This window comes from Marmota flaviventris, chromosome X (genome assembly GCF_047511675.1).
Source record: "Marmota flaviventris isolate mMarFla1 chromosome X, mMarFla1.hap1, whole genome shotgun sequence".
Classification (NCBI taxonomy): Eukaryota; Metazoa; Chordata; class Mammalia; order Rodentia; family Sciuridae; genus Marmota; species Marmota flaviventris.
Window position 1 is genome coordinate 93,631,263 of NC_092518.1, and position 17,165 is coordinate 93,648,427.

The following is a 17,165-nucleotide window of genomic DNA, read 5'->3' on the forward strand; positions in this document are numbered from 1 at the left end:
CAAAGTACATAAATGCATCCTACTGTCATGTATAACTAATTAAACAAATTTAAAAAGTTTTTAAAATATGAGGAGGTGATACTACTTGATAATTAAGTGATTATTGTTGTCTCAGAATCATCTCATCCTAGTATGGGAAGAGGGATGGGGAAAATCATCCTGAATCCAAGTCAGGCTGTCAAAGAGTTGCCAGTCTTTATTTTGGTTGGCAGTACCAACCTTGGAAAGGATCAGGCAGTGTCTCCAGAGGAAATGACATAAGCATCCCCTAAGATGGTCTTGCCAATAGATTGCAGGAAAAGGAGGTAGTCTCAATACCACCGAGTTGCCTAGATAGATAGTGAGTCTCTAAAGACCTGACGTGGCTCACCATGTGGCCCAGATGCTCAGCAATGGGAAAAGCAGGTGCTCCTGCCTGAAAACTGGATAACAAGGCCAGTCTTGTTAGCATTCAAATGTGTTATCAGTGCAGAAGGCAAGGGTTTCTCTCTGGCCAGGGCAGCCAACTTCCCTCAGGTGTAGCACACTCTGTAACAGGCCTCCCCAGAACAAGGGTTTTGCCCAACTCAGTGGAGCTTGGAAGTTCACCAGCTCCATCACATTCTGCCAAACAGAGTGAAGGTTGAGACTGGCACATGTGCCAAAGGGAGCCCCAGCTTTGAAAATTTGACAAGCTCCTGTGCTCTGTTTTCCTGCTGGCCATTACCTTATGGCTTGTTTCTCACCAACTGATTTCTGCTTTTCTTCTTTGGAAGGCTGCAATCTCTGATGGTTTCAGGCCATGGCCCACTTGCCTGCAGGGTGAAGAGAGTGTGGCAGACTAGGGAATAGGAAAACTCTGATTAAGTGTGAACTCCACTTACCCATCTCTGCGCACTGGTGGGGGCATAAGGAGAGGCTTCATGAAGTCTTTCTTTCCAACCAACCAGAAGGTCTCCTCTGTGCATTTGCCCTTATTATAGACAAAATGGGGGGGCATTATATTCAATTTTCCTAAAAAGCCCTTCTGATCAGTAGGGTACAGGCATTCATGTTAGCTCAGAAAATGCCTGTGATTTTCCCTTGTCACCATTCCCTGGAGTTTTCTTTTTCTACATATTTTTCTTACCTATTGCTCAGGCAAGTTCCATAGATTACCATAGAAGCCAGATTAAAAGTGAAAATCATATCAAGCTGTCATTCAGATGTTTTGTCTACCCACCACAGCAGCTCCATCTTTGGGAACACGTGGATGTTTGGTTTCATAGCAACCAAACATCTGGATGCTCCATTGATGATGTAGTTTGACATTTTACCCTGATCTTTTGGTATTAGGCAAGCTATTGTCTACTCTATGTAGAGTATATGCCTTCAGAGTCTACCTTTCTCTGCATCCAGCCATCTGATGGTTTTCACAAAACATACAAAAGGAACAGAAATGGAAAATAGACTGTGCAAAAAACTTGTTTGGTTGCCTTGAGAAGTCTTTATTTCTCTAGTATTCTTTTCTTCCAACTTATGGGATTCTTATGGGTATGACAAGATCACAGGGAGGTTTTCATTAGATACTTATCAGGAATCATAGGTCTGAGGACAGAAAAGGAGAAAAAACCCAAGCTAATCCCCCCAGGCCTGCATGATGACATCAGAGGAATCAAATTTTCTCTCTCTATTCTGCCCTCTCCTCTTTCTAGTACACTTTCCTCTTAATGTGCTTTTCTCTCCTCCTTTCAGTTCTCTTTTGATTGTACTCACTTCCTCTAGTCCATAAGAAAAAAAAATGTGTTTACTAAGACTGAGAAAAGTAATGGTACGTGTTTTCAAATCATTAATCTGAAATATGGTCTCACTCTCAGCAGCTCTCATTTGGAACAGTTCTAAATTATTTAACTTAGCAATTTCAATTAGGTTTGCCCCCTGCACACATCAAATCCACTGTTCCCTATTTTACATCACATGTATTCTTCCCTTAATAATAAAGACGATATCCATAATAATAAATGGCACATTTCACTGGAGAATCTCAAAGCATTTTGCAAATATTTGGTTCAAGATTCGGAACAAACCCTCCATAAGAAAACTAGAAAAGAATGTCACTGTAGCCCAATTCCCCTTAACTAGTAACCAACTCACCCTAAACCTCAGATAATAGGGCAAATATATTCAGGACTACTCTGTTTTTAGAAGAAGTGAAAAATCTTGAAAATATACTCCATCACTCATACTTGCATTTATTTTGCCCTTCCTGTACTAGTGCCGGGATTATAGAGATGACCCAGTCCTTAAGCAGCAGACAATAGCATTAGAAAAAAAAAACTATTGGGCCATCTTTTGGATTCTAAATCCATTAAGTCCAACTCTAAAGCTCTTTCTTTACCTCACAGTACCTAGTAAAGTGTCTTGTACAGACAGTAGCTCAATAAATAATCAGAGTGTTCCATTAACTGGAAATCTCAACCCTTGAACACTTTGAATACTTAAGGATCATCAGACTTCATTTTGGTAAAACACTATTAAAACTCAAATTTGAGAATCCTACCCCCATCCATATTTGACTATTTGTCTTGAGATCCAGAGGCCACTAGAAAAACATGCCAATTTTCAAGTGAATTTTGTAGATTCCAGGATTATGCAGAGACTTGGATGGGTATCCTGGGACATACTAGGATGCCAAAACTGGTAGTTGCAAAAGATGGGAGTGTTATGGTCTCAGGCAAGCTTCCAAATCAAAGTATTCAGGGGAGCTCTGGGGGCACTCTGAGGTTTTGGAACTCATCCAGGAGAATTCTTAGAATCCCACCTCTCTGTTTACCCACTCCACTTCCATAATTCTTCAGAAGACAGGGAAGAAGGGAAACAAGTGTGGCAACAACTGAAGCCTAAAGCAAACTCTTTGACCCAATATCAGTCCCTGGGCAGTCCCAGAGACCTCCCAAATAATAACAGCTTGTTTTGGCACAACAATTTTAAAAGATTTTGGCTCCTCCTGTCCTATTTAATCCTCAGAAAAATTCTGGAAGGTAGTTTTTATTATTAAACTCATTTTACAAATGGAGGCACTGAGGTTCATGGAGATTGAAAGACTTGTCAATCCACAGGCATAGCTGGAATTGAATCTAAGCCTACTAGACTTCAAATTTTAAATGTTCTTCCATCCACACCACATAGCTTCTCCAACACACTGAGGTCAAGGGGCAGGTCTAGATGCCAAAAAACAACTGTTGGGAATTTTAAAGGTCATGAGATTAATGGGTTTCCTGATAATCACAGGTCAGAAGAGGCCTCTATGTAGATAAACAGAAGCACAGAGAGGATAAAGTTACTTGTCCAATGTCACACACTGGGTCATTGATAGGGCAAGAATTAGAGACCAGACCTTATGACCTTCATGAATCTGTCAATACAACCTCTTTATTTCTTAGCTCAATTGCTGGTGTGTGTTTGTGTATGTGTGTGTGTGTGTGTGTGTGTGTGTGTGTGTGTGCGCGTGCGCGCATGCGCACGGATGCGCAAGCATGAGGGGGTTGAATAAGGGTGGGGTGGAAGAGAGAGGGAAAAGAAGAAAAATCACAAAATAGTACCAATACTTACAGAACAGAAATGCAAATACTTTTTGTTTTCTAAAGTACTGATGATTGAACTGAAGGGTGTTCTACCACTGACGTACATCCCGGGCCCTTTTTGAGACATGGTCTTGTTAAATTGCCTAGGCTGGCCTCAAACTTGTGATCCTCCTGTGTCAGTTTCCTGAGTAGCTATGGTTAAAAGGCCTCACTGTGGTGAGGTAAATGGTACCAATACAGAAATGGTCTCCTGTCCTCTGCCTTCTTTTCTTTGCTCTTCTCTTCCTTCCTCTCATTTCCTATAGTGCCTATTCTCTTCTTTCAGTATCTTCCTCTCAATCTCTCTTCCCTCTGAGGCCCCTGCTGCCCCAATAACCAATGCCTAATGTGGCAATGAAGAAATGATTCTCCCTCCAACTTGCTGTAGAATGTTCCCAAATTCCCTGGGATGAGGGAAACAGTGAAGCTGCAAAGGACCTTTCTGAAGTAGATCCTGCTTTTGTACTCAAAACTCCCCAAAATGCAAGTACTTATAACTAGAATTTGTGGAGTAATAAAATCATGGGGGGGGGGGTCACGTCTTTCCTTTTTCAGCTTCTAAAGTGGTGTTTCTTCAGTTTTTAAATGAAATTTCTGTGTCAAGAAATATAGAGGAAAGTGCTTCAGGAAACCAAGCTATCTTTGTCCTCCTCTGCTAAGAAATGACAGGATGTATAGAGGGATCACTAAAGACTCAGGCAATTTGATTTACTGCCCAAGTAATATCCCTACCCCCATAACCTCACTGTGTGAGTTCTCTGCAGAGGTTGTGGGGTGGGGGAGGTTCTGTTCCTTTGTGATTCATTCCACCTGCTGGAAGATATTAAAAAAACTATTAGAAAAGACAAACTAAGACTAGACATAAAAAGGAAGTGATCAACTAGAATCAGGTCTTCCAACATTTAACTTATGAAATCTAGTTACGTGTAAATTACCACCGTTAGGGGAAACAAATTGCATATCACCCAGTTCCTTGCATTTGCTTTTCCCAAGAATAATCACTAAGAAAATCATCTATATGCCATGTGATGTCATGGAAGCAAATCAGACTTTCTGAATTTAGGCCTGATTCTGCTATCAATTGAGTGTGTGACCCTGCTCAAATTGCTTCTCCTCTCTGGGTCTTGATTCTTCATCTGAAAATGAGGGAGTTAGATTATCATATCACTGGGGTCTCTTACAACCAGGTCACCAGGGACCATCCAGAAATACATGAGAAGAATTCAGTGGAAAAGGAAAAAGGAAAGTTATTCCAATCCTGAATCCCAGGTCAAGTGTAGCTCCCAAAGAGATAAAAGATGCTCCAAAATGTTGGTCTTTCATAGGAACTGACTTTGTTCCTCCTGGCCCTTGGAGAAAGACATAAAGCCTCTCTGTAAATAGCCAATGGTGTAAATGAAAAGTCAGAAAGTGCGGACACTGAGTAGGTGAATAGAGTACTCAAACTCTCCAATAGTATTGCTTATTGAACAATGTCCCACACTTCCAAAGCGTAAACAAAATGGGAGTTAGAAAATGAAAATAACAATACAGTTTGTTCAGAAAGCAGAATTCTGGACAGTTTGGAAGAGAAGAAAGTTGCAAATTAGAGTCTGAAAAAAGCAAAGTAGTCTCAATGATCCCTCCCCCAACCATTTAAGCCATATTTTTTACCTATTTCATATAATTTTTATTTACTTATTTATTTACTCATTCATTAATTAATTCATTGTTTTTTAGTTATACATGACAGTAGAATCTATTTTCACATAATTATAAAAGCATGGAATATATCTTGTTCTAATTCAGTCCCTAATACCTCTTCCTCACCACTGCCTACTCCTTTCCCTCTACTGATCTTTCTGCCATTTACCATAGTTATTTTTTAAAATTAATTTCCTGTAGATGATCACAATGGTGAGATTCACTGTGATATATTCATGTAGGTACATAGGAAAGTTAAGTCAGATTCATTTCACTTTCTTTTTCCTATCTTCCCTCCCTCCCCTTCATTCCTCTTCGTCTAATCCACTCAACTTCTATCTGCTTCCCATTGTATGTTAGCATCTGTATATCAGTGAAAACATTCAACCTTTGTTTTGAGGCGATTGTTCAGCTGTATACTTTTTTACATTTTTTTAGTTATAGATGGATACAATATCTTTGTTATATTTATTTATTTTTGTATGTGGTGCTGAGGATCAAACTTGATGCCTCACGCATGTGAGGTGAGCGCTCAACCACTGAGCTACAACCCCAGCCCTGTTTAGCCATATTTTACAGAGGAAAAAAACTGAGGCAGATAGAGCTGGAGATTCTGGCTAAATTATAGCTCTGAGTCTCAGACTCTCAGGTAAGCTTTTTCAGCAGACCATGACCTCTCTAGAAGCAGGTGTATCCAAGTGGTTTGGTTCCAAAAACAAAAGAACATTATACCTTGAGCTCTGTTCTTCCCTGAAACTCGACTTCATAGCCCTCACTCAGAGGCTGAAGAATTGAAACAATACTGAGACTGACATGAATATGGTAAGCCAGAAAAGAAAGAGAGGCATGACTTTGGCTCCTTTCTTATTGATAAAATCAATGATAAATTCTCAATTTAATAAATGACCCCACTTCAAAGTGTACTAGATCCTAAGCAAAGTCCTGAGAGAGAGAGCTTTTGTTAGGGTTGCACAGGAGGAGGAGATGGAATGATGGCCTTCTCCCTAGGCCCAAATAAGGCATTAGCTGTAGCACCTATCAACCTCCTAGACACCATCTCAGATGAAAGGCCATGCAATAGAAAGGTGTTAATTTAACTTGAAGATGGAAAGACCAGCAACCACCACTGTGCTCTCAACTGAAACGTGACCTCCTCTGAGGGAATTTTGTCTTCAGTAGGTTCTCTCGCATGCTGCTCCTAGAGCTGAACTTCCAAACTTTATATATTAATGTAATACTACTTAAGAGACAAAAAACTGTATAAAGAGACAAAAGCTCATGCATATTTACAATTATATCTCAATATTGCTGTACTTAAACATCAATGAGATATATCCCAAGACCTCTGTCTTGGATACTGGACATTAACGTCTACTCTTTAGGTGGGTGTCTCTAGCTGTGTACCCACAAGAATGTATTATTTTCCAATAAACGTGGGATAAGAACTTTACCTGGGGAACTACCACTTTAAAATAAATTTAGAACCTAAGTGCATAAGTCTAATTCTTTAATGAACAATAATGAACTATAACTATTTCATTATTTTTTTCTGTTTTCTGGTGCTGGATGCTCTTAATCCCTGAGCCACATCCCCAGCCCTATTTTTAATTTTATTTAGAGACAAGGGTTCACTGAGTTGCTTAGCACCTCACTATTGCTGAGGCTGGTTTTGAACTGGTGATCTTCCTGTCTCAGCTTCTCGAGCCGCAGGATTACAGGTGTGTGCCATCATGCCTGTCTGAATAATCTCCTTCTTAACTGGGGTAAGATCCTTAGTCTTCCTGAAAACTGTCACATTATTGAGGTTGGGTCTTAAATAATCCAAAACTTGCTCTCACACATGCTTCAGAACCATTCTTTCAGAAGCTGATTACAATCTGAATGGGAAGGCATGACTGAAAGAACTGCGAGAAATTTTTACCATGTATGTTCATGATGATTTTCCTTCCCTTAACAGCCTAGTACTGTTGTTTACATGTTCCTCATTGACTAATGAGGACCCAATGCCTCTGCTCAAAAGGGGTTGTCCTATTTCTGAAAACCACATGCCTGGCCAGTCTATCTCAGTCCAAACTGTGCCATCACGCTAATATTCCATCTTCAGGGAGCTTTTTAGCAGGGTGATCCTGCTGGTGGAGAAAAAGGGATGGCCAATTCTAACTACCAGTCAGTGATGTGGTAAGGAGAATCACTCCAGGGCTAGGTGACTAGTCACTTCCACCCCAGAATCTCAGTGGATGCAACTGGATAAAAATGAAATATTGGTAAAATTGATTTTCTGTTAATCGACCTGTTACATGTCTTGGTTTCATATTCAATGTGAGGCTTGAGGTTACCTCTTTACAGATGTTCAGTCACTTGTGGAGCTTAATGCCATATTCAGCTCACAGTCATTAGCTTTCAGAAAAGCACACTAAACAGCTCCTGTAGTGCAGAGATCACATGTGTACGTTTCTTTGTATCCCTCACAATACCTTCTTTGCATAGTCAGTACTTAATAAACACCTGCTGTGAGTGATTTGCTTCATTTTCTTCTTGCCTGTTCACTGGACAAGGTGCTGCTTAAATCTCAAAATTCAATTTCTGCTTTCAACTCTTTATTGGCAATGTGAAATGTGTGGAGTTTTCTGTAGTGCAGACCAGAATATGACTTCAGCCTTCTACAAGCTTACATCAGTCCAGCATACTGTGCCAAATCTGCATTGCGGTTCCACGATCAATTTCACTTCATCTTGGGTTGCACTGCAAGAGCAAAGTCATATGCAAAGTCATATTCACACAGTGGTTCCTGGATGACTACTTCCATGGCCTCTGCCATATCTGTAGAGTTTGAAGACTTTCCCAGATGTCAGAAAATTTATTCTGACAACAGCTTCTAAGTTCCGTGCTGCCTCCTTAATCATGGCTACACAGGATAGATTGACTAAGACTGGACCCATTGTGTAAGCCTGTTTCTGAACATGAGTGATGGGGAGTGGGGTCAGACAGGGCACCACCCACTGTGATATAGGCCACCATATCATCAGGGACTAGTTTGAGTATACTGCCAAAGTTGGGGAAGAGCTTATCTTGCCTAGTAGCTGCCAGAGCCAGGGCTCCTATGGGCTTAAATGGTTTCTTTCTTTTTAACATAAAATCCATGAAAACTGTATATAAAATTTGATGTTGTTCTCTATGCTTTTCCTATAACAGCATGAAAAATTTCTTTGCTCAACCATGATATAGGTAAAAGGTACATTGTGTTTCTGACATTATCTCAGTAGTGGCAGTAAATAATCAAGAAAAGGTAGAGCCAGTATCTTGTCAGCAACAGACAAGTGGGATCATGGTTTATGTAGTTTTATTATCAAAGAAGGGAAGAAGACGTGGAATCTTTGATATTATGCTTGTTTTGAAGAAGCTAAAGATTTTTTACACAATATAGTTGGAATTAAGTATTTCAGAATTCCAAGCTCCTTAGATTAAGGGATTATTGTTAGCTAAATTCTAGGGGTTATTTGATGAAGCCAGAACTCCTGGGGTCCTAACCAGTTCAAAAAGAGGACTAGAGCAGTGAATAGCAGCCAGCTGGGAGGCAGCTGGTTCCAGTGTGTCTTCACAAACTAGCTGAAAAACTGAAAATGTCACTCTCTTACCTAGTTCTTTTCTCAACATGACTCTCCCACACCCACTAGGCTGGCCAATTCTTTCCTTTACCCAAAAGACTTTTTTAAGTTGTTTTGATCAAATTGACTGGCTGTTTCGGTGCCACTTAGCTACAGCTTTATTTCTAGAACAAGAAAGGTACATGTTCAGGCCAACATCACCCCCTACTGGTTTGCTATTAGAGACCAGGAAAATGTGTGATAAATCTTCATCTTCTCAAATTATCTTTTATTTTTCTTTAAAACATTACAAAATCAAGTGCCCTATTCTTCTTATCCTCTCCTGAAAAAGAATCATTTCCCAAAAGTAGATGCTACTATTCCACCCATCCATCCATAGATACTCACATAACCCTGTTGATTCCATCTGAGAAGCTGTGTTCATGGTGTCTCCAAACAAGCAGTTTCTGGGTATAGTGAGACCCGTCACTCCATCAACAACTGGCCTCAAAGAGTAGCAGGAGGAATTACAGTCAAAAGTATGCACTTGATGCTAATGGAAGGGTGAGGAATGTAGTTTTGTGAAAGAATGAAAGTTGCTATCAAATAGCTCTGGGAATCTGAAGAAAGACTTATAATTGAATTTAAAAAAACTCTTTGCTCTATGAGAAAGCAAGTTTATAATGATGCATACATGACTACCTTTCTGATTTATACCTGTAACAGTTGCACCCAAGATGCTTATATCTGTCAACAGGACAAATATGCTTCAACACCAAACCAGAAAAGCCTGCACAGGGACTCAAGATCCAAACGTGTTTATTGCAAGAAAAAAATGTGACTCTCTCTTGTGCCTTAGGGTTGGAAGTATCTCATAGATCTACCTGTGCCTAAAACTCTACTAGGAGAAATATTGTTAACAGAGTTGGAAAATTTGAAAAAAGTAGAACTGACTTTCAATTATCAGTGTTAGGGTATAGAAGAGCACTATGTATAGATAATCCAAGAATATTTTCTATTTGCTCTTTGAAAGATTTTTCTTCTCACATTTTAATATGGCTATAGTAGCTATTCAGGGTAACTGAAAGAACTTAGCAGCTATACTGAAAAGTCAGTTCATTAATATCTAGAAATTTCCCAACCTTTACCTTTCTGGTCTCTGCCATTTCTATTTAAATTTTTCAGCATTATATTTTTGATGTTTCCTGAGTTATAAAATAATTATGTGTTTTGCTTCAAAAGTTTCTTTCCTCTGAGAATAAAAATAAGAAATATTTTTTAAATTCCCATTTTAATTCACTTCTTACTCAATCAGAAACATCCACTGTGCATTGAGCTAGGCATCAAAGGGGAGTACAAAAATGTAATACATAGTCTCAGTTCTCTAGGAGTATTAAAATCTAATTGAAGGAATGAAACTATCAAACAGGAAGCAATTAAGCAACAACTCAAGACATGTATGGTTGAAGCAAGATAAATAGTACAGATAGAAGGCTATAACAATTTAGAAAATGTGGGGAGGTGCTTATTAGGACCTGACTCAATCAAGAAGGAGTCAATGGAGAAGGTAAGATTTTATTTGGGTCTTGATGGTGGGTAGAGTTTTGAATAGGCAAAAAGGGACATAAATCAAAGGCTTGAGGTTGGGATTGAGCATGTATGTAATTTGGGGAAGCAGTCTACCAGTTCATGCAGCTGGGGAGAAATTGGAGATAAGATTGTATTAAGGTTGTACAAGATGGAGGACCTTCAATCACTAGAGAATTTTGAACAAGAATTTATATAATAAAAATTATTTTTTCCTTTTTTGTCTCTCAAATCAGTGTATAGAATGCATTGTAAAAGGAAAACCTATTGGCTATTGTAGCAATCCAAGAAGGTGGTACTGGAAAGGTGATGATGGGAAGTAGATGGTCAAAAGGGGTGAGAAAAGAAAGACATTATGAAAGAAGAATCAGCAGACTTGTTGGCTGTCCAATTGATGATCAACAGAAAATTGGCAAGGGCTTATGGGTTTATGCTGGCTTGAGGAAAACATGATTTGGAGTTAAATTTGGAATTAAGTATGTTAAATTTGAAATAATGGCAAATTATCCAAACAGAGGTATACTGAGGGGGAGGGTAGAGATAGGAAACTGGAATACAAATGAGAGATGAGTGGTAGTCTTTGAAAGAAAAATACTGAATGCCTCCTATATACTAAGCACTCATGACACAAACATGAATAATATATAGTTCCTACCTCCAAAGAACTTAAAGTCTAAAAAAAGAAAAGACAAAAAAACAGATTATGCTGATTAATATGAGAAGGATGGATGGAAAGAGGCAAGCTTGGAAGAAAAACGATGTTATTGCAGTAGTCCAGACAAGATATGCTGGTGGCTTATATTTGGAAACTGAGAGTCAAGGAGAGGAAAGATAGACCCAATAAATGTTTAAAAGGTAAAATGTTCAAAATTTAGCAATTGGTTAAATGTCAAAGGTCAGAGTAAGGGAGGAGTTATTATGATATTAAAAACCAACTGGAGTAATTGAGTCAATAGTGGTAACACCAACTGAAATAGAGAATTCAGAAAAAGGAGGAAGTTTGTAGAGAAAGGGAATATTTCTGTATTAGATATGTTGAGTCAAAGGACCATGTGGAATATTCAGGTGGAAACCTCAGCAGGAAGCTTGATATACAAAGGCTGAAACTTATGGGAGAAGATTGTCCTGAAGATGTGTAATTAAATGCCATCCGCCTACAAGTGGTAGTTAAAACAGACAAGAATGAAATAACCCAGAGTAGTATGGAGAGGGAAAAATAGTGGATCAGGACAGAATCCTGGGGAACACCATTATTTAAGAGACAGTTAAAGACAAAAGAAATTATTAGACAGTGGTAGAAAATGAAAGCCAGGTTGGAATGGTAGAATATGAAAGCCTGGCTCCCTGGTTGGACCAGGTTGAGAAATAAATTAGGTGAGAACATGCAATAAAGCTTCTGCAGAAAATGGTAAAAAAAAAAAAAGAAAAGAAAAGAAAAGCTAAGAAACCAGTATACCAAGTGGAAAAGCAACTGTTGGAAAGTGGAGAGCAAATCATGATAGCCAACTGAAAGAAGTTTTAGGGTGGATTGTCATGAATGCCAAATGCTACAGACAGGTAAGAGCAGACAAAGATTGGGGAAAGTGGTGAGGGCTGAAGCCAGATTGCAAAAGGGTTAATGGGGAGTGGATAGCCTCTTCACTATGGCATTGTGTCATTCATTCTTTCAAGAAGTTTGATACAAAGAGATGAAAAGGATGAGGGAAGAAAAGGAGCCTAGAAGAGCAGATCAAAGAGAAAGAGGTGAGGAGTGTGGAGGCTACCAGGAGGGACTAGTAGGTGAGATATCTGTTACATCAAGTGAGATGTCTCTCAATATACCGGAATGTGTGAAGTGAAACAGGAAGGATACAGTGAAGGGGGAGAACTTGAAAATGTCCAAGCAAGAAGGAATGAGTGTGGGGGAAAATACTTCAGGAGTTGAGATATCTATCAATTAAACAAATTATCCTAAATACAGTATACTTGGTGATCTTGTAGCACAGTCAAACAAGGAACCATTGGTTCTAACTCAGAAAGGCAGACTGAAACAGTTTAATAGTGAAAAGAGGGCTGCTGTTCACTGTGGTGCAGGAGCTGGGAAGAAGGTACACTTGGGTAGGCATAAAGGAATTATGCAGCCCTGGACACCTCAATAATTCAGCTGCCAGGAATCAGGGAAGAACTACCTTTTTACCTTCCTTTTCTAGTCTTCCTTAAGGTACATGGGGAATGTTTCATCTTACTTAAACTGGTTGTTGTTACCTGAGTGCAGGCCCATTGAATTTGAACTGGTACTTCTGGCACAGGCTGCATCTTGAAGGTGCCCATGTAGCTCAGGATATTCAGGGACATATTTGCAATCTCAGCTGCATGCCTGCTGCCATTCCTTTTGGGGAGGCCTGACTGAGACCACCATCTAAACACTTCCAATGGTCTCTACCTGGGAATCAGGGAAAGTAGAATTAGCAAGCAATTAACCTCTTTGTGTTTCTTTTGTTTTGTTTTGTTTTCACTGTGTCTGGGATAGGATTGCGGTCACGTGATCTTCTTCTATAGTGAGAAAGTCAGAGGAAGGCTATCAGCAGTTTATGGGTCTAATTGTACATTAGAATCACTTAAGGATTTTTATTTAAAAACTACAGATGTCTGGGCCCCCCCACCCAGAGATTCTGAAATAAGTGTAGTTATTTCACAGGCTCCTGAATGACCTTAAAGAAATATCAGGCTGCAAGGAATTTGGAGAGAAGGGAAAGGGGATATTTCTAGGACTGTCTGTAGGATGTCCCAGGGGGAGCACCCAAGGAGAAGCTGCCTAAGATACTCCCCCAGCAGGCATATCTATAGATAACTTTGGGTAAATGAACTAGAGCAGCCTAGGGAAAGGGAGGACAAGGAAGAATCTATTCCCTCTGGTTTCTGTATTACTTCTAAAATATGATGAAATTAGTTTTTCATACTAATTGGGAATAAGAACTGGGCCTTTTCCCACCAGTCACCTCCTTCTTTCTTACTGCTACCTCCATGAGGGGCAGCAATACTGGCCCACAACTGATCCACACGGGCCAGTTAGGGATGAACATTTAGAAATAAAAGCAAATTTGTGCTCCTCATCTTCTCCATAGAAGTGTGCTCATTCTTTTGGACAACCAGTAAATTGAAGCTTTTCAGGTAAATTCAAAAGGTGAGTAAGCTGAAAGGCCAGTTGGGCTGGGCTACTACAGGACTGGATCTAGTTACAATCTATGTTTTCCTAGAGGACTACACTTACAGGATGCAATAGTTAAGAGAATGAAACTCTATCATACTGCCTTGACTAGAATCCCAGATTCACCACTTACAAACCTGAGGCAAGTCACTTAATCTGTGTGCTTCAGTATCCTCATCTGTAAAATAGGGATAATGACAACACTGGCCTCATAGTGTTTTCTAAGGACTAAATAGTATGTCAAAACACTTAATGTAAGCTATCACCATCATCATCATCACCAAAAGTCATGTCTTGAAACCAGCCTATGATTAGGCTGCAGAGAAAGAAATTTAGTAATCAGCAATGGGCTCTCATCATGACTTTCTATATAGCCAATAACAATGATCCTTTTCACATCTAGGGCTTTGTCTCTCAGCATGCTTCCATCCAGGGTCTCCATAACCTGGTATGGTTTGAGGAAAGGATTCCTGCCCCCAAATAGGCATGATTGCCTGCATAGAGTTGCATAAATGCTGTATGGGAGTGGAAACTCAGCGGTTGGCCATTACCAGAGCCTGATAGTTGACCCTTTAGCTTTGATGAGTCAGTTACCAGGAAGCCCCAAGGATATTTATGAGGGGACTAGAAGAGCAGGGAGCCTGGGCACTGCTGGGCCTTGGCATGTAGATTTGTATGAGGAATTACAGATTGCATCAGCTAGCATAAGGACACTGAAAGGGAAGGGAAGGTATAGAAAAGGGTCTGATTCAGATGGAGGTGGTGGCAGGAGAACTGAAAGTGAAAACAAATCACCAACTCCATAATTCTGATGTAGCCTTTTCACTTCCCTTTCAGATTATCAAGTGCCAGGGGAGGTGATTCCAATTTTACAGGTAAGGAAAATGAAAATACAAACGGGTTTGGTGATTCACTGCTGGTTCAATTTTTACTTCCTTTGCACAGTGTTGTTTTTAATAAACAGGACTGAAAAATTAGATTCCATTTTTGGATTCATATAGCCCTGCTCTGTCCTGGGAGCAGCCCACTAATTCCCTACTGCAGCCAAGTCCAAAAATAATTAATGGTCTCATCTCAAAGACCCCCAACAATTGTCTGAACAGAATCAGCTGGATTGATTAAACTAGTGGCTGTGTTACTGCCCACGCTGAATCATCTTTGATTTTAGTTTCAACTGAATTAGCTTTCAGTGATTTGTTTTTCTCTTCAGGCTGCTTGAGTTCAACAAGTTAAGACAGGTAGTCTGATTCCATGGATTTTTTTTCCACCGTGGTTTCCATGTGTGCTTCTTGATTAGCTTGTAGCTCCTGTTGATTGACAGGTATGATGTCTATTTCTGAGCCCTATTTAGGTGGTTTGGCCTAGCCCTGAGGCTTTCTACCTGACCTGAAAGGGTCCTGTCTAATCTGAGATAAACACACTGCCCTGTGATTTGAGAGCTGGAACATTTCAGACTACTGTGAAGGATCCAATGAATGGAGCTACTCATTCTCCAGCTCTACCTTGGTTCCTGGGACAGGGGAGCTGTCTAAATTCTGGGAAGCCTGGGGCATCTCTCTCCATCAGTAAGACAAGTATCCATGTTGCAGACAACGTAGAAATATCCCTGCACAGCTATGATACCTTTAGTCATTTTCTGCCTAGAACAAAACAACATATAAAAACAAGGGTAAGGAAACTGCACCAAAATGAATGAATGTTCTGCAACCTTTGACAGAGAAAGTGGAAACTTATAGGCTAGGGGAGTGGGAGAAGATAGAATCAGGGGCTTACAACCTTACAATTAATCACTTCCCCAGACTTCAGACCAATAGGTAGGCTTTCGGTTACCCTGTAGCAATCCCAAAGTCTTGGGTCTAATAGCTCCCTGGTGTAATGCCAAGTTCCTTCCTGTTTAAAAACAGTACCTAAAGGAAGAGACCAAATTTTCATAGCATATATTAGAACTGCACAAATGTTACCAGGATTAACTGTTGCAGCCATTACTGTGGGCAAAACAACTGTATTTCTGTATCCTCTTCAGTGCCCAGAACAACATTGACTGCACTATGGGAACTCAGCCACTGAAGCACAAGTAGCTCTCGGCCTCAACCTCTTCTTAGTCCCAGTTCTAGAAAACAGATCAAAAGGAATCTGTCTGGTAATCTCTCTTTTTATTCTTTTTTTTTTTAGTTGTAGATGGACACAAAACCTTTACCTTTTTATTTATTAATTTATTTTTAAGTGGTGCTGAGCCTCACGTGTGCTAGGCAGGTGGTGCTACCACTGAGCTACAGCCCCAGCCCTGTCTGGCAATCTCTTTCTGGGTTGAGAGTTGTTATTTTGTGAAGTGGGAAATGACATGCATTATGTTTGACCTCCATTTCCAAAGGAAAACCAATAGAAGTGGTGTACCACTTAACTTTTTATTCTTAAAGAACAACATCCTGTGAAAAATGCATCCTTCAAATCTGGAATACACACAGATGAGTTTAATATAAAAATCTCATTCTCTATGTTAATTAATGTACCTGTAGACAACATGACTGCCAATGACCATGTTGAAAAGTGTATACAGGTTGTTCAGAAGATCCACCTCACTCATGGCTGAGATGGTGGTGAAGCCCACAATGTCACTGAAGTACAAGTGACCAAATCAAAGGCATCAGGTTTGACTGTGAAGCCTTTTTTGAGGGATTCAGAGACTGATCTGAAAAGCAGACATAGCTATTTCTAAGAAGACATCAGCCTCCCTCTATGCCATACACACCTGTTCAAACATGATTTCTCTAAAACTCACTGCCAAGTAAATGATGAGAAAGGAACTGTCACCTGAGTAAAAACACTAATTCCTTCACTTATTCTACAAATATATATCAAGTGCTTCTGATGTGCCAGGCACTGTGCAGGTGCTAGAGTATAGCACTGAACAGACAGACCTGCTTCAAGTTGCCTTCATGGAATTTTTTTTCAGTTCTCAATACTGCTGCTTCAACTCTCCCATCCCAGGGAATGTTCCCAGGTGGTTGCCTTTCCATGAGATTAATTTCCCCAATTATCTCCTAGAAGATCACGTTACAACATGATAAGATGCTTGGGAAATTTGGGAAATTGTAACAAAAAAATGTTTTCAACTAAGGAAGAGAAAAACCCTGGGAAAAACAACCCTGCTACCTTCCTGTAGGAGCTCAAGGGAGCTTTCTTCTTTTAATTGGTCAACATCCTGGCAAAGTCACGAAGTGACATATAGAAAAACTGAGGCACAAAAAACTTAAATGACCAGTATGATCCACAGGTAGTGGAAAATTAGGATGTGTGCTCTGCTCCCTTGGTTTCCAATTCTACTTTGATTTAAAGGTGTGACTCAAACCCACTGGGAGTAGAGGGGGTACAGGATAGGGGAGGGAGCAGTTAGTTGATGGGTAATTTCTTCTTCTTTTTTTAATAGAACACACTGTTATAAGGATTCACACTCCTCAGGTGTTCACACATACAGTGGTAGCATCTGTGTTAGAAGCATTTCCGTTTTCTGGTTTTCAATTTCCAGGTCTCCAGTACATTCTT

The 17,165-nt window shown here is 39.9% G+C and overlaps 1 protein-coding gene across 1 annotated transcript in view; it reads right to left on the minus strand.

Annotated features, from left to right (window-relative positions):
* Positions 1 to 707: 707 nt before the first annotated feature.
* Gucy2f (guanylate cyclase 2F, retinal) overlaps positions 708 to 17,165 on the minus strand; it is a 98,822-nt gene continuing 82,364 nt past the window's right edge. Inside the window, 10 exon segments of the mRNA XM_027934292.2 lie at positions 708 to 733; positions 736 to 794; positions 864 to 952; positions 5,997 to 6,114; positions 9,262 to 9,354; positions 12,667 to 12,697; positions 12,700 to 12,833; positions 16,133 to 16,247; positions 16,250 to 16,311; positions 17,096 to 17,165. Of these exon segments, the coding sequence (XP_027790093.2) occupies positions 708 to 733; positions 736 to 794; positions 864 to 952; positions 5,997 to 6,114; positions 9,262 to 9,354; positions 12,667 to 12,697; positions 12,700 to 12,833; positions 16,133 to 16,247; positions 16,250 to 16,311; positions 17,096 to 17,165 (797 nt within the window).